Below are 25,146 nucleotides of genomic sequence, written 5' to 3' on the forward strand. Positions count from 1 at the left end.
TTTTCTACTGATCAGAGTCGTGAAAACACTCTCAAATAAGAAACAATCGTGCACAAAACACACACACAGATGCATGCACAGAACTCAACACGCACACACCAGCCAAACTCCACTGAAGGGGAAAAAAGTTTTCCTAAGGGTGTTTTAACTTTAGCTGACTCGCATATCAATTTGTAAATCATTTTTTTTTATACATTTAATCAAAGAAATTCTTATCTTTAGGTCCATGGACCTAATGATGCCACAAGTCACCAGCTGGGAAGGATGATCATGGAAAGACTGCTATCCAAACTGCAGGATGCAGTCGCCTACCCCTAGATTTAGATTATTTGCAGTTTTTATGCGGTCATGAGCTTCTCTTCATTTCATCAGTCTATGATCAAATTTCAGTCCCAGAGGAACTCCTTGGCGAACTGTCAACCTTGAAAAACACAGTGGATAGGCATATTGACAATAACAACGAACCTGTTACTGCCCTTGAAGTGGAATTTGGAGTTAAGGGGCCCCTAAAGTTTATTATTTCCAGAGAACATCTTCAGTACCTCGTGTATTGCCGAGCTTCTTGGTGTGTCAACAAGTACAATCAAACGTCGCCTCACTGAGTATGGCATTTCTCTAAAGGACACCTACAGTAAAATCACAGATGAAGAACTTGACAACCTAGTGGGGTCAATCAAAGCTAAAAGTCCACACCTAGGCCATAGAATGATGAAGGGACACTTACAAGCCTTGGGTCATCGTGTGCCATGGACAAGAGTTTGGGATTCCATGCATCGAGTGGATTCTGCTGGAATACTTGCAAGAATTACACAATGAGATGTCAGAAGGACTTATTCCGTCACAAGACACAAACCATAAACTGATAAGGTATGTCATGCGTGTCAAGCCATTGATGTAATGCTACTGATAAAAGTATATGTGACCCTTTCTGTGAAAATATCACATATTGTGATCACATTACATTATGTGAAGTCATTATTTGTGAGTTTGTGTTTTCTATGTAAGACATCCTACATAATGTAAAGTATATTCTTTGAAATTGTATGACGGAATATAAGTACAAGTACAAGATTGAAATTTTTGATATTTGATATTTTTAATCCTTAAAAATGACTAATTATGCATGTGAGTTTCTCTCTACAGTTTACATACGCATTTCATCTGGTAATAACAGATTATCTTTTATCAGATATGGCCTTGTGATATTCGGTGCCATTGATGGGTACTCCAGAAAGGTATTTTTCTTTAATGCATTGTTGGCCTATAAATTTTGTACAAATCAAATTCCTGATAGAATGCATAAGTCTAACTTTACTTAATGTCTCTCAGATCATGTACCTTGGAGCTGCAACAGATAACAAGGCATCCACTGCCCTCGGTTTTTTCCTTCAGTCAGTGGAGAGACATGGGTTTCCATTGAGGTAAGACAACTTACATCATGAGTGTGTATGAATGCTTTGTTACTTCTTGTAATGATTGCTTCTTTTGTGAACGTCGCTTGTAAGTCACTTTGGATAACAGCGTAAGCTAAATGTAAATGAATCCCTGCTTGTCTTAAACAACATGGTTAACATAAGTTTTTATAATACTGTTAGGTTTCTTTTCTAAAATACCTTGTCATATTTTATTTTTTGCATTTAGAGTTCGAGGAGACCAAGGAGTTGAAAATGTAGAGATTGCCAGATGTATGTTTTCTGTGCGAGGTTGTGGCAGGGGAAGCTACATCTCAGGAAAAAGCGTGCATAACCAGCGGTAAGCATCAAGATAAATTAGTTAAAGCTTGATATAAATTTTAAAGTGTTTTGTTTCTAAGAATGATGATTTGTGTTCAACATTACACACTGTTTTCTCTTCCATTTTTAGCATTGAGCGCCTTTGGCGTGACATATGGATGGCAGTTACAAACATCTATTATGATGTTTTGCACAGCCTTGAAGAGGAAGGATTACTAGAGCCAACCAACAGCCTTCACCTCTTTTGTTGTCAGTTTGTGTTCCTGCCTCGTCTCCAGGCCAGCCTTGACTCCTTTACTAGTGGGTGGAATAACCATCCTCTCCGCACAGAGAGCAATCGAAGCCCAGACCAGTTGTGGGAAATTGGACTCCTGCAAAACCCTGTTACTCCTCCAGTCCTATCTGAGGTATTTTAAGAATTTGTGTCTTTTTATGTATGTAATGTTTTTATGCAAGATATTGCCCCAGTGTCCATAAACTATTACCAACTTTTAACAGATTGCACAAGACAACGACTCTGACTGGGACACAGACAGTATCTCTGACCAGCCGTGGACAGGAATTGTAGTTCCTCCAGTCGAATGCCCCTTAACTGAAGAACTTAAGGCCCAAATTCAAACTTTTTTTAACCCAACCTCACACTCTCAAAACTATGGAAGAGACAAGTATTTAGAAGTTTTAAATTTTGTGCTGCTTCATTCTTAATTGACACCAAATCAATCATTGAAATGACTTGTGACCAAACAATCCATTTAGAAGCAAATTAATATCCAATTCAATAAAAAACAAACTTAAGTTGACATTGCATGCTTGTTTTATTTTCCGTATTGGCTATATTTAAAGCAGAAAAAAGACTTGTATAACAACTTGTGTTCTCTTAACACATGCATTAAAATTTTACAATATGTAACAGGTTGTGTTCTCTACACATACACAGTAAATTTCAAAACCATAAGAACATTTACCAATGTATAAAAGGTTTTTTTCCTGAGCATGTACAATTCCATACATTTAGTAGCATTTTAAAATCTGTTAAAACCGTTGTCAAACTGAATGGCTTGCAACATGACTGATTTAAAAGAACTGTAGTCACCCATGTGTACTGTGGGAAATGTAATTTTTCTGGCACAGGCACTTACAACTGGGAAGCATATTTTATGTTCTGGCATCCTCTGCATACACTCATGGTCAAAATGAAGAGAAATTTTGAATTCTTTCAGTTCTGACATTAGAAGAGGTTTGTGTCCCTGGCCAGTGAGCCATTGCATTACACGGGGGACAGTTAAGGGCAGGATGTCTCCGTCAGGGTTATCCTCTACAAGCAAAAGAACTTGTTATCTCTAGGGTTGGTATTGTCTGAATTTGATCAATTACATTTTAACATTGTAATCTCCAGTTTTCTTAACAATATTTATACTAAATCAACTCTGTCAGTTCATACATACCACCGCTTTCCTCATGTACCACTGTGGTGATTTTCAAGTTGTTTTACTGTATCATTTTTTAATAATTGCATACCAAAGTTGACAAATGCTATTTACATTGCTTTATAGACATTTAAAAAAAAAAAAAATAAAAATATGAAATCAAATTGTTTTCTGCTAATTCCAACAGATTATTGCTCTTTATCTCCTCATGTACCACTGTGGTGATTTTCAAGTTGTTTTACTGTATCATTTTTTTAATAATTGCATACCAAAGACATTTCATAAAAATATGAAATCAAATGCTATTTACATTGCTTTATAGACATTTAAAAAAAACATAAAAATATGAAATCAAATTGTTTTCTGCTAATTCCAACAGATTATTGCTCTTCATCTCCTCATGTACCACTGTGGTGATTTTCAAGTTGTTTTACTGTATCATTTTTTAATAATTGCATACCAAAGTCATCAAATGCTATTTACATTGCTTTATAGACATTAAAAAAAAACATAAAAATATTAAATCAAATTGTTTTCTGCTAATTCCAACAGATTATTGTTCTTCATCTCCTCATGTACCACTGTGGTGATTTTCAAGTTGTTTTACTGTATCATTTTTTAATAATTGCATACCAAAGTTGACAAATGCTATTTACATTGCTTTATAGACATTAAAAAAAAAAAAAACATAAAAATATGAAATCAAATTGTTTTCTGCTAATTCCAACAGATTATTGTTCTTCATCTCCTCATGTACCACTGTGGTGATTTTCAAGTTGTTTTACTGTATCATTTTTTAATAATTGCATACCAAAGTTGACAAATGCTATTTACATTGCTTTATAGACATTAAAAAAAAAAAAAAACATAAAAATATGAAATCAAATTGTTTTCTGCTAATTCCAACAGATTATTGTTCTTCATCTCCTCATGTACCACTGTGGTGATTTTCAAGTTGTTTTACTGTATCATTTTTTAATAATTGCATACCAAAGTTGACAAATGTTATTTACATTGCTTTATAGACATTTAACAAAAAAAACATAAAAATATTAAATCAAATTGTTTTTTGAAAACTCCAACAGATTATTGTTCTTCATCTCCTCATGTACCACTGTGGTGATTTTCAAGTTGTTTTACTGTATCATTTTTTAATAATTGCATACCAAAATTGACAAATGCTATTTACACTGCTTTATAGACATTTAAAAAATATATAAATAAATAAATAAAACATAAAAATATTGAATCAAATTGTTTTCTGCTAATTCCAACAGATTATTGCTCTTTATTTCCTCATGTACCACTGTGGTGATTTTCAAGTTGTTTTACTGTATCATTTTTTAATAATTGCATACCAAAGTAAGGAAAAGTACCATTAACTCTGTCTATATAGACATGTTTAAAAAAATCATAAAAATATTAAATTGTTTTCTGAGAACTCCAACAGATTGTTGTTCTACATCTCCCCCAAGCACCACTGGTGATTTTCATGTTGTTGGAGTGTTTGTGTGTGTTGTGTGTGTGTGTGTGTGTGTGTGTGTGTACCTTGGATACTTGCCAGTCTTCAGTCAGTCCTATAGTGTTCTTCCTGCACCACATGACCGTCAGCAGCTGCAACACACCAAGAACTCTGAATCTCTGAAGTACATGTGAATAAAGATTGTTGTCTCGGAGTCGTCTTCTTCTGTTGTTGTGTTGTTGTGTACATTTATAAAAAATGTCAACATGCTACAAAACAAAGGAGTTGTTTATTTTGAATAAGTTACACTCGAAATAACCAGTACCAAATAACAATTAAGAAATGTAAAAAAATAAAATTACAACAAAATGCAATAATTAAAATGCAATATTTATCCCAACCCATACTATGTGCATTTTAAGTAGTGCAGATTTCACAGTTCCACTCTTCTGCGGTAGTGTCCAATGCTTTGGGTGGGACAGAGACACAATTGGGGTGGTACCAACGATTGCAGTTGCTGCATTGGACCATCACCTCTTGGTTGTGTGAGGTCCTGCAAATACAGTGAACCTCCACCTGAAGTGTCGCCCTATCAGGCTTTGCTTGCACTTTCTGGTATGTAAATACCGGAGCTTTTTTGTCGTTTAAAGATCTGTAAAGTGTTTGTCTCATGTTTCTCTCTTGAAACTGGCACTCCTCTGGTTTGACTCCATCACATAATACAGTTGCAAAGGCTAATGCAAAAAACCCGCAACTGCTACCTGACTGCTGCCTTTGCACGGCAGGTTTTCTAATGTCAAAATGGGGTGCTTGTGGACGAATCAACCAGGAAATTTTTTGTGCTGTCGTCTTGGTGATGTTTGAGTTCAGGCTGTCGTATATGCAGACCTCATTGGGTCCACAGAAAAGGTCACTTGCTGTTATCCAGTGGTTGTCATTTATGTTTAATATTTGCACAAAAGGCGTCTGCGGTGTCCCAACCACACCCCCTTGGTGGAGACTCTGATAGAGTAAGGTGGACTGAAAACCATCTATATGAGAGAACTTCTGGGAAATGTAAAAAGAAGATGCATCAATTTCGTCACTGCTCAGCCAAGTTTGTGGGTGCAGGATGCCTAACATTTGTTCTTTTTTGAGCATTACTTCTTTCACCAGTTTAGTGGCTTGGATAACTTCCTTTGGTGAGTGATGCATCCAATGTGGTCCATGGGACTTTTGCTTTTGTGTTTTTTTCCGTTTCCTCTTTTTCTACGAGATAACCAACATAAATAAACATTAATTTTAATGTGAACTTTTTGACCTGATTAGGCATCTCCAACTCCCCTTCCCCTTTAATAGTCAGACCTCCCTTACAATACGGTTTATTCAGTGTGTATGCTACTAGTTTAGGGCTGCAGTTGAGACAAATTAAATTATATTTGGGTAAATCTGTGTTTTGCTTATTATTAGTAATTACACAATGAAGGACATCACAATATTTAATTTTACATGCTTGTTAATGTTTTAGCTGTGTATTGTTATATGTATTGTTGTTGGCATTCTTTTGATTGTCAAACTAAGTGTACACTAAAAAGTGTCACGGTTGTCGTAGTGTGCGGTTAATGAAGCAGGAGGAGAGCGGAGATCCAAATAGTGCAGTTTTTAAACAATCCAAAGTAAACATTTAACAAAAAGGGAAAACAGGCAGGGAACCAGCAACCACGACAAAAGATACAGAGTAACAATGTAATCACCGACAAACACACTGGGGATCAACCAAACTTAAATACACAGAACAAACCAATCAAAAGAGGACAGGAACAGGAAGACCAAATATGGGTAACACCAGGAAAACACATACAAACAGTCCAAAAGGCACACACCGGTATGACATTACCCCCCCCCAATAAGACATACACTGGGGTGGGAGGGTGAGCGCCCTGGAGGTCGGTGCCGGGCAGACACAGGGTACATAAGGGCGTACCTCCAGGGCGCATCAAGGAGTCATAGCGGAGCACAGAGTCCATTTGGCCATGGCGGATCGGGGAGTTCAGGGAGCCATGGCTGAGCACACAGTCCATTTGGCCATGGCGGATCGGGGAGTTCGGGGAGCCATGGCCAAGTAGACAGTCTGTAAGGCCATGGCTGATCCGGGGAGTAGCCCACCCTAGAGAGCACGGGAAGGCCGGGCTTTGTAGGCGTAAGAGCAGGAGGGTGTTCGGGTGGCGCCGGCTCTGGAGGGCACGCAGTAGGAGGCGCCGACTCTGGAGGGCGCGCTGGAGGACGCGCTGGAGGAGGCGTCGGATCTGGAGGGCGCGGTGGAGGACGCGGTGGAGGAAGCGTCGGCTCTGGAGGGCGCGGTGGAGGAGGCTCCGGCTCTGGAGGAGGCGCTGGAGGAGGCGCCGGCTCTGGAGGGTGCGCTGGAGGGCACGCTGGAGGAGGCTCCGGCTCTGGAGGGTGCACTGGAGGACGCGCTGGAGGAGGCATAGGCTCTGGAGGGCGCTCTGGAGGCGCCGGAGGAATCACAGGCTCTGGAGGGTGCTCTGGAGGCTTTGTAGGCGTAAGAGCAGGAGGGTGTTCGGGTGGCGCCGGCTCTGGAGGGCACGCAGTAGGAGGCGCCGACTCTGGAGGGCGCGCTGGAGGAGGCGTCGGCTCTGGAGGGTGCACTGGAGGACGCGCTGGAGGAGGCATAGGCTCTGGAGGGCGCTCTGGAGGCGCCGGAGGAATCACAGGCTCTGGAGGGTGCTCTGGAGGCGGCGGAGGAGGCACAGGCTCTGGAGGGCGCTCTGGAGGCGCCGGAGGAGGCACAGGCTCTGGAGGGCGCTCTGGAGGCGCCGGAGGAGGCACAGGCTCTGGAAGACGCGCTGGAGAAGGCGCAGACTCTGGAGGGCGAGTCGGAGCCTTCCAGGGCAAAGCAGGCAACCGATTCAAGGACTGGGACCTGGGGAGAGCAGGGATAGAGGAGGTAAACAGAATAGAGGGAGAAGCAGAGAGTTCATAGGTTAACGCCGCCCCCATAGGAGGCTCTACAGCCAGAACTGACATCTCTGGGGGCATGGGCGCAGCTTCTCTGGCGGAAGAGGCCTCGGGAGCGGACTTGAGACCAGACGGGATCTCAGTGGCAGACTTGTGACCAGCCGAGACCTCTATAGCTGACTTGTGAGCAGACGAGACCTCTATAGCCAACTTGTGAGCAGAAGAGACCTCTGTGGCAGACTTGTGAGCAGACGAGACCTCTGGCGTAGGCTTGTGATCAGACGTGACCTCAGGAGCTGACTTGTGGACAGACGTGAGCTTGGGAGCAGGTTTGTGAACAGACATGACCTCAGGAGCACAGTGTGAAGCCCACACACACCAAATGGCAACCGCCATTAAGGGAAAAACAGCCTCGGGTGGCAGGGTCTCTCTACTGGCCATCATGATCGTGGGGCACGAGACATGGCGAGGCTCTGGGCAGTCAGAAGAGACGTGACTTGGCTCTGAGCAGACAGACAAGACGTGACTTGGCTCTGAGCGGACAGACGAGACGTGACTTGGCTCTGAGCGGACAGACGAGACGTGACCTGGCTCTGGGCGGTCTGACGAGTCGTGACTTAACCATGGGCGGTCTGACAGGACATGACTTGACTTGGGAACAACAGCAATAACTTGACTTTGCTTTACTGGAACAGTTGCGAGTTGACTTGACTTTACTGGAGCGGCTGCGACTTGACGTGATTCAGGAGGTGTTGTAGTGTCTTGACTTGACTTAGCAGGGTCAGCAGCTGTAATGTGACTTGATTCAGGAACCGCATCTGGAAGGGCGGCCATGACGGGTGCAGACTCAGGAGCAGAAGACATGACGTGAACAGGCTGTGGCTTGTCTGAGATGGCTTGAGCAGGCTGTGACTTGGCTGATGCGGCAGCTTTGACCTTGCTTGACTCAGGAACCACGGCTGTGACCTTGCTTGACTTGGGGGATACAGCTATCACTTTACTTGACACAGGAACAACAGCTGTAACTTGACTGGATTTCGGAAGAGCAGCTCTGACTTGACTTGATGCAGGAAACATAGCTCCAACTTGACTTGACACTGGAACGACAGCTGTAATTTTGCTTGACTCTGGAGTGGCAGCCGTATCTTGACCAAACTCTGGAACAGCAGCTGTAGCTTGATCTGACTCGGAAGTTTCACTTGACCGGGAGACAACAGCTGCAACTTGACTTGACTCGGGAACTTGACTTGGCTCAGGAAACACAGCTGCAACTTGACTTGACTCGGGAAACGCAGCTGCAACTTAACTTGACTCGGGAAACGCAGCTGCAACTTGACTTGACTCGGGAAACGCAGCTGCAACTTGACTTGACTCGGGAGACGCAGCTGCAACTTGACTTGACTCGGGAGACGCAGCTGCAACTTGACTTGACTCGGGAGACGCAGCTGAAACTTGACTTGATTCTGGAGACGCAGCTGAAATTTGACTTGACTCTGGAGACGCAGCTGCATCTTGACTTGACTCGGGAAACGCAGTCGTAACTTGACTAGACTCAGAAGACGCAGCTTTCACGTGACTGGACTTCACGTGCACGCAGCGGCCACTTGCCTTGACTCGGGAGACACAGCCGAGTCCATACGGCACCTTTTCCTGACCGCCTTCTTGCAAGCCGTGGGTGGCGTCTGAGCGTTGGCCGCGGGCTCTGGTGGAATGGACAGGATCAGTGGATGTTTGGGAGAGCTGGACAGGATCAGTGGATGTTTGGGAGAGCTGGACGGAACCAGCGGAAACACAGGAGAATATCCACATATATCCATATAGTCCTTAGTATTCCGAGAGCTGGCCTCGGGCGGCGGCGTCCCGGAGCTGGCCGCGGGCGGCGGCGTCCCGGAGCTGGCCGCGGGCGGCGACATCCGAGGCTGGCCGCGGGCGGCGACATCCGAGAGCTGGCCGCGAGCTCTGGGCTGAGGACGAGGGAGGAGTTATGGAGAACCAGAGCGAGCGGGCTCGTTGGAGCGGTACGCTGAGGATGCTGGCTGGGGGTGAGCTGGAGCGGCCGCGTGTTTGCAGATGGGGGGAAGAGTGGAATCTTCCACATCGACATAGTAATTGGAATTACAAAGGGAAAGGATATAACTGATAAATTCTGCTACAGGTTTGCGGCAATCGTCAGGAGTTATGGAACGGAACAATCTATCATCATTTAGCCCCATCTGAAAACACGCGTTAATAGTCGCATCGCTCCAACTCACCAGATGAACGACGTTCAAAAATTCCTCAACGTATTGCTCCAACGAATTCTCTGACTGCTGGATGTTGAAAAGGTAATCCTCAGCCCAGAGCATTTTGTCTTGGTCGGTGATTCTGTCACCGTTGTCGTAGTGTGCAGGGAATGAAGCAGGAGGAGAGCGGAGATCCAAATAGTGCAGTTTTATTTAAACAATCCAAAGTAAACATTTAACAAAAAGGGGAAACAGGCTGGGAACCAGCAACCACGACGAAAGGAACAGAGTAACAGTGTAATCATCGACAAACACACTGGGGATCAACCAAACTTAAATACACAGAACAAACCAATCAAAACAGGACAGGTGACAATGACGTGACTAACGAGGACAGGAACAGGAAGACCAAATATGGGTAACACCAGGAAAACACAAACAAACAGTCCAAAAGGCACACAACGGTCTGACAAAAAGACAATAAAAAATAAACTTTACCTTCAAAGCATCTTTGTCTCGGCGGCCTGTCTTTGTGCCTTTTGCTGCCACTGGTGGTGTTTGGCAGCCAGTAGAAGGTTTGATGGTTTCCTCTGTAGCTGTAGACACCTCCTTTATTTTCAGGAAATAAATGAGGAAATAGAAATGTTTTTGAAAATTTAGTTATTTGTTAAGTATTTCATCCAAAAAGCTGGTACAGTCTTATTGTTTTATTATGTCACAGAAATGTTAATGATTGACATTACAGTGTAAGTGCACACTAAAAAGACAGTACAGTCAAGTTCACCTTTAATGCATCTTTGTCTCGGCGGCCTGTCTTTGTGCCTTTTGCTGCCACTGGTGGTGTTTGGCTGCCAGTAGAAGGTTTGATGGTTTCCCCTGTAGCTGTAGACACCTGCTTTATTTCAGAAAATTAATTAGGAAATAGAAATGTCTTTGAAAATGTAGTTATTTGTTAAGTAATGTATGCAAATGTGCTTCTTGTTACCGCTGTTTTCTTGAAACGAAATGGCTTGTTGATGGAGGTAACATAAAGTCAAGTTCCTGCATCTTTGCTGTTTTGTGCCTCCAAATCTCCTTCAGGATACGGTGCTCATATGAATTATATATAATAAGAAAGCTTAATATTTAAACAAGTTTGTGTACAATTTTTGTACTGCTAACATTCTTCAACATTTTTACATATTTGCTACATTGTTAAATATTTTGACCTATTTCCTGATAAATATAATAAATACATTAAACTATAAATGAATTAATTTTGTCTGCTAACATTCTTCAACATTTTTGAACTGGCTCCCCAACTGAGCCATTTCCTGATAAATTTTCATTAAACTATAAAGAATTTTTTTCTCCATTCTGTCACTGATGGAGTTTTTCTAAAGTTTTTTCTCCATTCTGTCACTGATGGAGTTTTCGTTTCTTGCCGCTGTCACCTCTGGCTTGCTTAGTTGGGGATACTTAATTTCTAATGATTATTACACAGATACTGTTTTAACTAAGCTGATCTAGACAATGACGTCTCTAAATTCAATAGCTGAAAACTGAGTGTTTAATCTTGTCATTATACATTAGTGACACTCTATTCCCCAATTTGATACCGTTCAGTGCTTTGACACAATCTGTATTGTTAAAAGCGCTACATAAATAAAGATGACTTGCCCTGAAATGTGACAGAAATGCAGATTTCTCCTTTTGAGTATAAAAAACATAACATATATTTCTTTAGGGCCTATGGATGCACTCATGTCAAGTAATTATCTTTAGTCATATGTTCTGAGCAAATTTGGCATATATACCTGATGATTGTTCTGAGGAAAAGGTAATGGACTTTACAAAGTTACAGTGAATGTTATGACAGGCTTGGATTTTTTGGCAAAATGTCACAGTAATGAGCCAATAAGATTTTTTACAGCAAGGTGGTGAACAGACAGACAGTTTGACAGATCCAGGGACGGAAAATGCATCCTTAGGCCTGTCTTACCAATTTCTTACGTGTATAGTATGAAATATTAAAATTTTTGTGAAGCATAACACATTTAGATATTGTTCAAGGTTGACTGTTTTACCTTTCTTTTAGTGATACGTTCAGCATCACTATATTCCCTTAGAATTGCAGTGTGCATGGCTTTGTAGGTCATTATGAAGTCATCAAGTCTGGTCAGTCGTCTTCCTTTGAAGCGAATTTTCTTCAAGTCCCACTGACTCTTTTCCATGATTCCTTGTGTCTTGTTGTCCTGTGTGAAATTCTGATAAGAAAATAAAAGATGCATAGTACCTTATCTAAGAGTACAGAATAAAGTAATAGGTACAGACATTTATGCATTAGATTGCATATATTCATCCAAATGATTCTACACCTGGTATTTTTTCTTTGAAATCTTTGAATATTTCTTTGAGAATTGCTGGTATGGGGGTCCTTTACCATGCCTTCCTAGGTCCCCTACAATACAGTATAACACATGAGTTTTACATCCTATTTGGTCATCATTTAGCCCTTATGCGGTCTTAGGGGTATTTTTAAAAACTACATTAAAAAACTAAACTAAGTAACAAAAAATATTAAATTAAAAATAAAATTAAAAACAAAAATTTTCCTTTGTCCAAATGGTATAAGACTTTATACATCGGTCAACACTGTCTTGATCTACAAATAAAAAAATGTTTGTGTTAGTGTGACAAAAAAAAGTTACATTCATGGTGTTTGGGGTCTCTGGAGACCCCAGGCAACAAAATGCAATTTTGTAACAAAATAATAGTTAAAAAAATATATATATATTCCTGTTTATTGATGTTTTTACTCCACATTTGTGCAGTTTTCGGAGGATTTATGATATTTTTAAATATATATATAAATGAATAAATAAATATTTTTTTTAGGTTTTTATACAAAAACAGCTTTTTATGTAAAATTCACTTTATAAAAGACCCACATGTCTAACTTTAATTCATGGGGATAACATGGATAATTTCACATGGTTTAGTGTAAGATTTTTGTGCATCTTTTGGAAAATCCCGTTTTAAAAGTAAAAAAATTTACTTTTACCAGTAGATGGCTGCAGAGCTCCACTATTTGCTTTTTGCTATTTGACCACCTGAAAGATATCTTTTCACAAGTTTTTTTCAGTAGAGTTCATGTCTACATATTATAAAATACACAGGAATGCATTTGTGACGCCATATGTTATACCAGACCAATTCTTATAATTTGTCAAAAAAAAAAAAAAAAAAAAAAAACATTTGATGTTGTTGTTGCATTCTTATGTTCATGCCATGTACTGCTACTCAATATGTAAAATAACTGATTTGGTTTCAGTACAAAAAATGCTAAACTTTGACAAAAAGTAACTTTTATTGTTATAATTGTGATTTAATATGTAGATATGAACTCAACTGAAAAAAACTTGTGAAAAGATACCTTTCAGGTGGTCAAATAGCAAATAGAAAAGAGTCAGCCATCTAGTGGTAAAAGTGATTTTGTTTTAGTTTTAAAACTGGATTTTCCAAAAGATGGGCAAAAATCTTACACTAAACCATGTGAAATTATCCATGTTATCCCCATGAATTAAGGTTAGAAATGTGGGTCTTTTATAAAGTGAATTTTACATAAAAAAAGCAGTTTTTGTATAAAAACCTATTTAAAAAAATATTTATTTATTAATTTATTTATATTTTAAAAATATGATAAACCCTCAGAAACTTTAATAAACTATATATATTTTTTTTTTTTTTTTAACTATTATTTTGTTAAAAAAAAATTGCATTTTGTTTTCTGGGGTGAAAAAGGCCCCTGAAAACCCTGAGTGTAATTTGAAAACGAAGACCGCATAAGGGTTAAGGACACATCTCTGCGTCCCTCATACTTTACAGTACATCATATATGTACACAACATCTGTACAAAGCTGAAATCCAAAACCCTAAAATATTTAATTTGCATAAGTAAATAATGTGAATGTGATTGATAGATTTTGATCATTTCCTTGTAGCAAGGTTTAAGAACAAAAGACATCTGTCAAACATACTACTTGGTCATGTCATGTTCAACTTTACACCTAAATTGTTGTGAATAACCAAAGATATATTTAAGTCTTTCTCTGAGTGAGTCTTACAATCAAAAAGTGCAACTGACCCAGCATCATGCTTGACCAAAGAGCTACATGAGGCAAGAAGTAGGTAGCCAACGAGGAGATGAATAGCTCACTGTAGTACACGTTAGGATCCCCTTTTTTGTCCAAGGGTGCAGTGCCTATGACCTCTGTGAAATGTCTTTGAAAGGGTGTTGGACTGAAGGTATCCTAAAATATAAAGTTTAATATGATGTTTACATGAGTGATTCTACACAGGTTAGAAGACATTTTTAATGTGTTTACTGTGTACCTCAAGGTCCTCAGGAACAATGCTGCTTTCATCAACAACTGATTCCCCAATGGTGGTCAACCAATTCTGGATGTTGTTGAAGTGCTTCTCAACATTCTCAGAGCTGCATGGGCTTGAGAAAATGACGGTGCAGCTGAGGAGCATTTCATCAAACTCAACAATGGAACTTGCTGTGGTCAAAAGTCCAAAAATATGCATGGCCAGCTTGTAGTTCTTGGGTGCACTGAGAGAGAAACAATAATGTTGTCATAAATCATCAAGAATAATCTGTTACAGTTAATATGGTTATCTGCTTTATGAAAACAGATTTTACTTACTGCTTTTTGCACAGGGATTTGGCATTTTTCATGATATGGCTTAGGCAGCGGTGGAGGATAGGACGACTAAAGTCTTCAGCGGTGCCTTTCCCTGTCAATATCTGATAATAACTTTGGAGCAAGGCATTGAGGTTGGTTTGACAGAAGACTAGTGAGATGGCCTGCATGAGGACCATGGATCCATCACAAATAATCATGACTGGACTGATGTTTTTCTGTCCGTATTGCTTGGCATGGTCTGTCTGGAAAGCACTGAGAAAATACAGGACAGATGAGGTGGTATGGTCACAGGTCACATAGGTAGCTGCTGGAAAAGGAGAGGAACCTTTATTTGGGTTTCTGACCACCAGCTCGTATATATAAAAAGGACTTGTGCCGGGTTGTTTACTCTTCTTCACAATGCTTCCTGTTGCATCTAGGTATATTATGTCTTCTTTACATCTTTGGTGGAATATGTCAATGCTTTTCTTTGACCAAAGCATCACACCCTTTGGATGAAGGATCACTTTCTGGATAACCTCATCCGGTTCATCTCTTTTTTCTTCAACCATCATTTGGAGACTGAGAGTTTCATTTTTATGCTTCCGGTCCTTCATTCTTTGTCTCCAGGAAATGGTTTTCAGAACACCTGGTGATGGTGCCTCATCTCGACAGCCAGACTCTACCACAGATTCCTTAAGGTTTTCCATGTTCTGAAGATAGAGTGCTCTTGGTAGTGTTGTTTGCAATTGCTGACTTATTTCCTTTTGGCCATCAGCTCTTACAGGTCGCGTTTTTAGCTCTGTTTTATTGTGCACTACCGTGTCACCTCTGAAGGACACCTGTGCTTTCAGCATGTTCTCACTGTGCACAACAACATCAACTTCTACTGGGCAGTCAGTGAACATGCAGTAGCCAGAGCATTTAAAAACTGGTGTGTTTCTGATTGAGCCATGTCTTTTAACCCTATGACCTGTAAATGCAAAACTGCAATGTGGATGTATTGTGCGAATACCTGCGGAGATAATGTTACACCACTGCAATCCCTTAAAGTGATCCTTTCTTTGTTTTTCGTAGTTTCCTCCAGGCCGTTCGAGGAATAAAAAAAAAAGATGGTGCAGGAACACTCTCTGTAAAGAATTCATCTTCTTTGTCAAGACTGACATCATCTTCAGTATCACTCCAACTGTCACTGTCTTCCACCTTGTGATATTTGTCATAGGCCTAAAAGAGAATAAACAATAATAATAGAAAGCCATATAATTTTTCACTTTAAATATTTAATTTATGTTTCAACATCTCTGGCAATTTTCAAAAACAAAGTAGCAAATGTACATAAGTTTAAATGTAAATAATATCTTCTCATCCCTTACACAGTAATTTTTCATTACCTGTGCAATGTCGTCTGTTAAGTCTTCCTCTTCCTGTATTAGGTCCTCCTCCCTTGTATGCTCTTTATCATCTTCCTTTTGAAATGTAGTCATCTCTTGTGTAAATTCTTCCTCCTTTACAACTTCAATTTCTGGTGCATTTTCCTCCTCATCTACCTCTTTTAGTGCTGCTTTCACCTCCTTTGAGTCATCTTTATTTATATCCACTTGCTTAAACTCTTTCTGTTTTTTAGATTCTTTCTTTCCCCCTTCTGATTTTAAAACGTCTTCGTCTTGTATGATGTCTTTCTTGTTAGAATGTTCTTTTTCATCTTCCTGATGAAAATCACTTCTGTGTTGTGTAACCTTTTCCACTTCTGCACCTTCAATTTCTGCTTCATCTTCCCTTCCATCTTCCTCCGTTTGGACCTTTTTCACATTTTCATCTTTGTATGCCCTTTTTAGTTGATATCTATTTGAGGATGTGTTTGGTACTCCCAAAACTGTGCAGAGATCTGTCCAGAACTTGTGGTCTTGCAGAAGACATTCCCCCGTTTTATGCTCAGATAATGACTCCTGAAGCTCTTGGATGTGTTTGAAAATATCCTCAAAAGATATATATGTTTTTCTGGACTGTAAAAGCACATGTTTTGGTTGACAATTATGTTTTACATACATACTTGTATACTGCAGAGCAGGCATTACATTTCAAGTTTAATTTAACATAATGTCAAAAATGCTAAATTACTTTAAATAAAATAAAAGTATAATTCTTACCTTCCCAAATGTTTTGAAGATGATACTGTATATAACATGGAAATAAAACAAAATGTTACGTGAGTATCCTATGATGTGGTTAAATAGCAACATAGGGTGCTATTTAAGATATATTATCTTGTTACAAAAGCCTATATTCTCACATCAGTACCCTCAGGAAAAGCTTCTTTCCTACACACCACAAATATAATTGCACCTTCTAACCTGCACTTTTAACACCTGTGTAATATTGGTCTATACATATAAGCAACTACTATATAAAACCAACTGTACACAGCCTAACAAAGATTAACAAAGATGCACTAAACATTAATTAAAAGCAATTATATCGCAGGCATATACTTCATATACTTAGCAAAAAATAAGCAAAAACGAGCTCACCCATTTTGTCGTCGCTTTGGCATGTCTTGCTTTTGATCAGGTCGGCAGTAACATGTAGGCCAAAATAGCCTTAGGGTTTAACACTTAAGACTTTTACACAAAGTTTTAACAAAAATGTAATTTGAAAAGAACAGTTTGAAAATGAACTTTTCGTACCTCAAAATACAGAGACAAAGTAAAAAGTAAGGAGTAAAAATAAAGAGAAGGAGGAGTTGTCGTTTAAATAACTTATACTCGTTAGTCAATTAAGTAACGCTACAGGAGCTAATAGGTTTTAAGAGCAGGTACACAATAGGTCTCTGCTGGATGTATACGGTAATTACACCTATTTTGTCAAACTGTAACATTGTAACCAGCAGATGGCAAGTTCTGCATATAGCACATAGTTTAATTGCCTTACAGTAATAGTTAACTTTAATCATCTTTAGTGCTCTGTATCATAAAAAAATAATATTTCATAAGGATGATAGTGTAGTCGAGGAATTTTGCAGTCTGCTACATTAATAATAATAAAAAAAAATCTTATTCCCCAAAACACAGCAAAACATAAATTAGAAGTAAATTGAGAAATTACATTTAATTTTGTATATTAAAACATGTTTATTTTTTAACTGTCTATACATATATTGTTGGTGTCATATTGACCAGTGCAAACAGAAAATGAAGAGAAATCTGGTATGCAATTATAAAAGAATGAAACAGTTAAACTGCATGAAAATCACCATAGTAGTACTTGGGGGATGTATAACAAGAATCTGTTGGTTTGATTTCTAATTTTATTATTTTTTTTCATGTCTATAAAGCAATGTAATTAGCATTTGTCATGATTTTGGTATGTAATTATTAAAAAGAATTATACAGTAAAACAACTTCATCAGTTATTTGATATGAAATCATCAGTTATACTTGAGGACATGCAGAACAATAATCTATTGATTATATACTGATTTCATATTTTTATGATTTTTTTAAACATGTCTACATAGAGAAATAGTTAATAGTAAAAAAAAATAAACAGTTAAACAGCATGAAAATCATGTCAGTGATAATTGAGGAGATGTAGAACAAGAATCTGTTGGATGTGGCAGAAAACAATTTTATTTTATATTTTAATGAATTTTTAAAAGGTCTATACAGCAATGTAAATATCATTTACCATGATTTTGGTATGCAATTATTAAAAAATGATACAGTAAAACAACTTGAAAATCACCACAGTGGTACATGGGGAGATGAACGTTATTCTGTGCCGTCATTTTTTATTGCAATAATAAAGATTGCAGTACAAAACGTACAAAAATCCTTTCAATAATACACGACTTATGGTTTAATAGTTAACAGAAGTACAAAAATTCTTAAGAAATAAACGGAAAGGAGTAATGGTCATGATTCAAGGTTATTTTAGCTTTAATGTACATCTTTTTTTAAAACAAAGTAGCTGATAATTAACATACCAACAGCAAGAAGCTAGTGGACTGCCGAGTCGCTTTCACTCCAAAATGGGGAAGCGTAGGGCTGCTGCTGGGCGGCGCTGTTGCAATGGAATGTTCTATTGGCTTTCACTTCTTGTCTATATACATTTTTTTGGATTCAGGGACCAGCCAAGAGCGATCAGACCGGTGTGATCGTAGGCGTGAAAGGGTTAGTTAAACCGCAACCGACACAGAAGAACGATACATTATTGTTAATCTAACTATCAGTAATAAAGATATGACAATTGCCAATGTTTACGGACCTAACAATGATGATGGAAATCACACAATTTTCTCCCTAATATCAAACATATCAAAATTCACAGTAATCATAGGAGGAGACGTTAATACAGTTATCAATCCAGTACTAGACAAATCTAATAACCAAGACTCAATGAAAATACGGAATTCTACAGAAATCATGAAACAATATAAGATAGATCATGGACTCGCCGATAACTGGAGACAGAAAAGTCCCACAGTAGAAGAATATACATATTTTTCTCCTATCCATAAAACATACTCACACATAGACTTAACAAGTAACTTCATTAACTCACTGATATCATATGCGACAGTTGAACCCATTATCATCTCAGACCATGCACCAATCACTATTTGCATTAACCTAAATAATTGTGGCAGAGCACTAAGGGATTAAAGATGTAGCATGACTATGCCACCCTGGGTCTCGCCCAGGGACCTTTATGATTTGAATTTTGTTTTAGGCAACACAGGTAAGCTCACGAAAAATTGGCAGGAGACGCAGATATACAAAAGATCACGTTTATTACAATAAAAAAAAGGGAATTATTACAAAAACAGAAAAAGGGAAAGAAGCTGAAATCACTGAGGGCAACAATCACATAGATAACACACTTCACAAATACAATGATGGGCGACCTGGGTCATCAAGAACATCCAAAAGTTCCAGTACAGGAACCGAGGCTTGACAGCAGGGCATAAGGGTGCAATCGGCCTCCACAGCAAAACACCCTTCACTTATACCTGTGACACACACATACACACACTCACACACACACACACACTCACTCACACAACCACTCCAGCCAGCACTTGTGAAAGAAGCACCAACACCAGAAATCCGCCACTGCCTTAGACACTCAGCTCCTGTAACAAGTAAAAATCAGATTATACACTTAAGACACATACAAATATTTAAATCCAAAACAAATAATGCAAAACAGTAACTTATAAGCATCTTATTAAGTATCTTAATAAGTATCTTATTACTGGGACTACAAAACAACTTAGCCAAAAGGCACAAACATTACTAGGCTCTTAACTCTTACAAACACTTAATATAGCAACACAATAAGGAACACTTACACAAATTTGGACAGACACAACACAACACAGCAAAGCAAAGCAAACAAATAGCTGAGCGCAATAAAACTAACTCACGCCAAACACACACAATCACACATTTTACAAATACTTAAAGAACAAACGAGTAAGGTTTATGCACCCAAAAACACGTACACACACACACACACACACACACACACACACACACACACACACACACACACACCTCAATAGCAAAGAAACAAAACGAATTAACAAAACCAAAATTAACCAAAACAAAGCAACAGCGTCTCCAGATGATCGTTCCCACGTAGCTCAACAACAGCGAAGCTAATAGTAAACAGCGACGTCACGGATCTGTCTATAATAATATTACAAGTTAGACAGATCAAACAAACCCCTGCGATTACCAATTAAAGGATACAAATCTGAATCTCCATCTTCTTCTTCTTCTTCTTTAGGTTTAATGGCGGGTGGCAAACCAGCTTATGGTGCATTTCCGCCACCTACTGGGTTGGAGTGTGAAACCACAACGAGCGGAAGGAGAATTTCTTACTTATTAAATACTAATAAAAAAAAAAATAAATAAAAAAAAATAATAATAATAATAATAATACATGTATACATACATATATATTATATCCTGTTAATTAAACCTGTATCCCTCAAAAATTTTAACAGAAAATCATACACCTTTGACTGTTTCTCTGCATTCTGAAATATATCTTTGACTGAGATGACATTAATTTCCAGATCTCTTAGATTTCCAACAAGCTGATTTCTCTCCATTCTATATGCTTCACAGTGTAATAATACATGCTCAACTGTTTCTGTTCTTCCACAATGACTGCAGCACTCTGATTCACTTTTCCCTATCATGTACAGGGAACAATTAAGATTGGAGTGTCCTATACGAAGCCTAGTTATAACTGTGTCTTCTTTTCTGTTTCCATATGCCTTCCTTTCTTTCCCCACCTTTGATTGGATGTTAAATAGATGTCTTCCTTTTGACTCTTTATTCCAGTCCTCTTGCCATAATCTTATGACTGCAGCTTTAATAATACTTTTTATTTCTGATTTGCATAATGGAATTTCTATTTCAACCTCCTCTTTTCTCAATGCTGTTTTGGCCAACTTATCCACCTCCTCATTCCCTTCTATCCCTACATGGGCAGGGATCCATACAAATTCTACACTTACTCCCATATGATTGATTCTATAAATATTCTGCAAAATTTCAAACAGAATATCCTGTCTAGATGCAGAAGTCCCGCTATTTAAACTGTTTAAGGCTGAATATGAGTCTGAACATACAACCACACTTATGGGCCGAACTTCCTCTACCCACTGCATTGCCATTAGAATTGCCATCATTTCTGTTGTAAAAACGGATACATGATTACTTAACCTCTTCACAACACTATGCTTGAAATATGGAATGTATATCGCTGCTGAGTACCCACAATCTGGATTTTTTGACCCATCTGTATATATTTGAATACAATTAAAATATTTTTGTTTCAAATATTGATCTACTATTTCCTCTTTAGTCATACACCTATTCTTATCGTTAATTTTACCATGCAACTGTAAATCTACTAACGGCATTTGAAACAACCAAGGAGGTATAACAGGTATTACTACTGTAGGGCTTGTTTTTATACAATCAATTCCTATTTCCTTGGCCTCCATATCTGCATTCCACCCAAAACTCCTGTACTTAGTATACTCATGTTCCCAACATTTTTGGAGTACTACTTTGACTGGATGGGTGTCTACATGCCCCCTTACAGAATTCCAATATGCCATCTTTAACTTAAGTGTCCTAAATTTTAATGGCATCTCTGCCATTTCCACCTGCATTGCTGAAACTGGCGATGTTCGAAATGCCCCGCTTCCTATCCTTAATGCTTGAGACTGAATAACACTAACTTTTTTTTAACAAAGATTCTGATGCTGAGCTATAAGCTATATTGCCATAATCTATAATTGGTCTTATCATTGCACAATATACTCTTTGCAATGCCTGTCGGGTTGCACCCCAATCTACCCCTGCTAAACATCTTAAAATATTTATTCCTTTTTTACATTTATCTTGAACTTTCTTTATATGGGATGCAAAAGTTAGCTTTGTATCCATCCATACTCCGAGAAACCTAATTTCTGTTACCTGCTCTAAAGTTTGCCCATAAAGGTTTATTTTGATATTAGGGGATTTCCTCTTCTTAGAGAAACATATCACTTTGGTTTTTTTCTACAGACAACCTAAAGCTCCATTTATTTACCCAATTTTCCACTTCATTAACTGCTTTTTGCATGCTTTTCTCCACATACTCAACATTTCTTCCCCTTCTCCACAGGGCACCATCATCTGCATATAAAGACTTGCCTAGTCCTTGTCCAATTGTTGAAAATATATCATTTATCATTAAATTAAATAACACTGGACTGCACACACTACCCCTAAATGTGGGGTCCCATTATCGGGTTTTATGACCTATTCTCAGTCTAGTTAAGATAACCTCCTTTCTTCTGTTTCCGTAATGTACTCTCCTCTCCCAACACACTCCTGGATCTTAAATAAATGCCTCCCTTTATTTTCATTTTCCCACATTTTTTGCCATTTCTTTTCAACTTCAAAATATATAAATCTCTTAATTTCAGATTTACTTATTGTTATTTGTAACTCAACTTGTGAGTGTTCCAGTGCCTTCTTTGCGAGCTGGTCAACACGTTCGTTCCCTTCTATTCCAATATGGGCCGGAACCCATAGGAAGTAAACCAATAATCTTAACTGCCTTATCCTATATAAAATCTGTAATATTTCATATAATATGTCCTGCCTAGTGTCTGATTTTCCACTCTGTATACTTGTCAAAGTCGCCATTGAATCAGTGCAAATCACAGAAGTATCCGGCTGGATCTCTTCAACCCATTGCAGGGCAAGACATATTGCTAATAATTCCGATGTATATACAGATACATGATCAGAAGTTCTCTTAGCAATATTAATATTACATTTTGGTATATATACCGCAGCTGCTGTTCTTCCCGTCCCTGGGTCTTTAGATCCATCAGTATATATCTGCAGAACTGAATAATATGCATGATTGATATATTGTTGAACAGCTGAAACTATTGGGATGTTCATATTGATACTTTTAATTTCTTTATGGATGTTTAAATCAACAAGTGGCATTGGGAACAACCAGGGAGGTTGCAGGGATCGCCACCGATGGTGCGATTTCAAACTTATTAAGACCCATTCTCTGTGCTTCCTTCCCTACAATCCAACCAAAGCTTGCAACCTCTTTATACTCATACTCCCAGCATTCTCTTAAAATGTCTTTGACTGGGTGCCTACCCGAATGCGCATTAATACTAGACCAATATGTCATCATCAGCTGAAGTCTACGTAAGTCTAGGGGCATTTCTCCCATTTCAACCTGTAGTGATACCACTGGTGACGACCTGAATGCTCCACAACAAATTCGCATAGCCTGCGTCTGTATCTTCTCTATATTTTTATATATGTTTTATTTGCAGAACAGTACACCATACAACCACAGTCAATATTAACTCTTATTACTGCTTTATGTATCCTTTTCATTGATTGACATCTTGCCCCCCATTCACCACCAGCTAAACATCTTAATATGTTTATTCCTTTCTTACATTTTTCTATCAGTTTCTGAATATATATTCTAAAATTTAGCTTTGAGTCCATCCACACTCCAAGAAACCTGACTACTTTAACTTGTTCTAACTGTTGCCCATACATTTTTATATTCAAGGACGGATTAATTTTTTTATTTGAGAAACATATTACCTGGGTTTTCGCCACAGAAATCTAAAGCCCCACTTCCTTGCCCAATCCTCAACCTCCATAACAGCTTTTTGCATTTTCTTTTCCACATACAAAACATTTCTCCCCCTAAACCATAACGCACCATCATCTGCATCTAATGATCTGCTTACACCAATGTCAACATTAGCAAAAATGTCATTTATCATTAAGTTAAATAGAATAGGACTACTTACACTACCTTGAGGGGTTCCGTTCTCTATTGGTAGAACCCGAGAGTATGCAGAACCCACTCTAACCTGTATCGTTCTTCCGAACAAGAAGTTTAATATCCAGTTATACATTTTACCGTGAATTCCCATACTATCCAACTTTAATAAAAGACCCTCATTCCACAACATAGCATATGCCTTTTCAATATCGAACAACACACCCACTACCACTTCCTTTTTAACCTGAGCTTTCCTGATTTCATTTTCCAAACATAGAACTGAATCCATAGTATTCCTTCCCTTACGAAATCCACTCTGATAGGCAGAAAACAGGTTCTTGCTCTCAATAACATACGACAATCAATTCATTGACATCCAATATGTGCAAACTTATGGAACGTATGGTAAAGATATTGGTCTATAATTGATAGTCTGAGACTTATCTTTTCCTGGTTTCGCAATAGGTATTACAACCCCGTGCTTCCATGCATCAGGCAATCTTTCGTAACGCCATACTACCTTGACCACGAATTTATACATTCCCTCGCTGTCAATGATAGGACCACTGATGATAAATCAGCCAATCAGTTTTAAGGAGGAGGAGCCTCACTGCTACATAATGAAAAAACCACACATAGATGGCTTATGAATATATCACTACTTCAAGAATGAGAATTTGACGAATATTTTAGGAAAGAATGGGCATCTTTTATAGAATTAAACAATACACATAATATATCTGTGACAACAGTCTGGAAGACAGCAAAGGTGGTAATGAGAGGAAAGATAATCGCTTACTCTACATATAAACATAGGGGAAAAAAAGAACTAGAAAGGGAACTTGAAGAGAAGTTGAAAAAAAAAACACACTAGATACATGCTCAACAACCAGATGAATTGATAATATTAGAAATACATCAAATAAAAAATCATGTTTTGATGCAAAAGAATAGAATTTCAAAAACAACATCTGAATCTTAAACATTTTGAAAACAATGATAAAACAGGAAAATATTTAGCTAACTTAAAAGAAATAAGGAAAGAACATTAATACCTGTGATTAAAAATTCTAAAGACAAGATAGTTCACACATCACACGAAATAAAAGAAACTTTGAATATTTTACAAAAATGTATATAGTAATGAAAATAATTTCACAGACATTTATCAGCTTTAAAATAATTTGAACTTACCTAAAGTAAGTCGAAGCCAGAAAGAAGAATTAGATGCAGAAGGGGCCTGACAATGACCTACGAAATAAAGAAATGGGTTCATGGTATATTCCACCATCTTTCTTCACTATCAGTTTGAAACCAACAGTTCCCTAATA

At 38.4% G+C, this 25,146-nt stretch overlaps 3 protein-coding genes across 3 annotated transcripts; 1 reads left to right on the forward strand and 2 right to left on the reverse strand.

Moving 5' to 3' along the window:
• The first annotated feature begins 817 nt into the window (after positions 1-817).
• On the forward strand, positions 818-2,438 carry LOC127157618 (uncharacterized). The gene is made up of 6 exons (XM_051100857.1): positions 818-867; positions 1,190-1,235; positions 1,330-1,421; positions 1,642-1,752; positions 1,864-2,140; positions 2,232-2,438. Exons 1-6 carry the CDS (start codon positions 818-820, stop codon positions 2,436-2,438), a joined length of 783 nt encoding a protein of 260 aa, XP_050956814.1.
• Positions 2,439-4,896: 2,458 nt separating this feature from the next.
• LOC127157625 (uncharacterized) lies at positions 4,897-10,828 on the reverse strand. The gene is made up of 5 exons (XM_051100866.1): positions 10,785-10,828; positions 10,584-10,691; positions 10,298-10,408; positions 5,775-5,870; positions 4,897-5,669 (listed from the first exon to the last, which is right to left on the reverse strand). The coding sequence occupies exons 4-5, from the start codon at positions 5,814-5,816 to the stop codon at positions 5,040-5,042; spliced, it is 672 nt and encodes a 223-aa protein (XP_050956823.1). The 5' UTR covers positions 5,817-5,870; positions 10,298-10,408; positions 10,584-10,691; positions 10,785-10,828; the 3' UTR covers positions 4,897-5,039.
• Positions 10,829-15,517: 4,689 nt separating this feature from the next.
• On the reverse strand, positions 15,518-17,002 carry LOC127157619 (high mobility group nucleosome-binding domain-containing protein 5-like). Its single transcript, XM_051100858.1, has 5 exons — positions 16,999-17,002; positions 16,761-16,788; positions 16,618-16,642; positions 15,862-16,473; positions 15,518-15,694 (listed from the first exon to the last, which is right to left on the reverse strand). Exons 1-5 carry the CDS (start codon positions 17,000-17,002, stop codon positions 15,518-15,520), a joined length of 846 nt encoding a protein of 281 aa, XP_050956815.1.
• Positions 17,003-25,146: the final 8,144 nt, after the last annotated feature.

This window comes from Labeo rohita, unplaced genomic scaffold (assembly GCF_022985175.1).
Source record: "Labeo rohita strain BAU-BD-2019 unplaced genomic scaffold, IGBB_LRoh.1.0 scaffold_113, whole genome shotgun sequence".
NCBI classification, from domain to species: Eukaryota; Metazoa; Chordata; class Actinopteri; order Cypriniformes; family Cyprinidae; genus Labeo; species Labeo rohita.

Bases quoted from the DNA above. Each gene is read 5' to 3' on its own strand.
- LOC127157619 (XM_051100858.1), bottom strand. The intron at 16,643-16,760 runs GTGAGAATATAG...TGTTATATACAG, and splicing joins CTTTTCCTGAGGGTACTGAT to TATCATCTTCAAAACATTTG. The intron at 16,474-16,617 runs GTAAGAATTATA...GTGCTTTTACAG, and splicing joins TCTTCAAAACATTTGGGAAG to TCCAGAAAAACATATATATC.
- LOC127157625 (XM_051100866.1), bottom strand. From the start codon at position 5,816: ATGCATCACTCACCAAAGGAAGTTATCCAAGCCACTAAACTG. The intron at 5,670-5,774 runs GTGAAAGAAGTA...TACATTTCCCAG, and splicing joins TTATCCAAGCCACTAAACTG to AAGTTCTCTCATATAGATGG.
- LOC127157618 (XM_051100857.1), top strand. From the start codon at position 818: ATGTCAGAAGGACTTATTCCGTCACAAGACACAAACCATAAACTGATA. The intron at 1,236-1,329 runs GTATTTTTCTTT...AATGTCTCTCAG, and splicing joins TTGATGGGTACTCCAGAAAG to ATCATGTACCTTGGAGCTGC. The intron at 1,422-1,641 runs GTAAGACAACTT...TTTTGCATTTAG, and splicing joins AGACATGGGTTTCCATTGAG to AGTTCGAGGAGACCAAGGAG.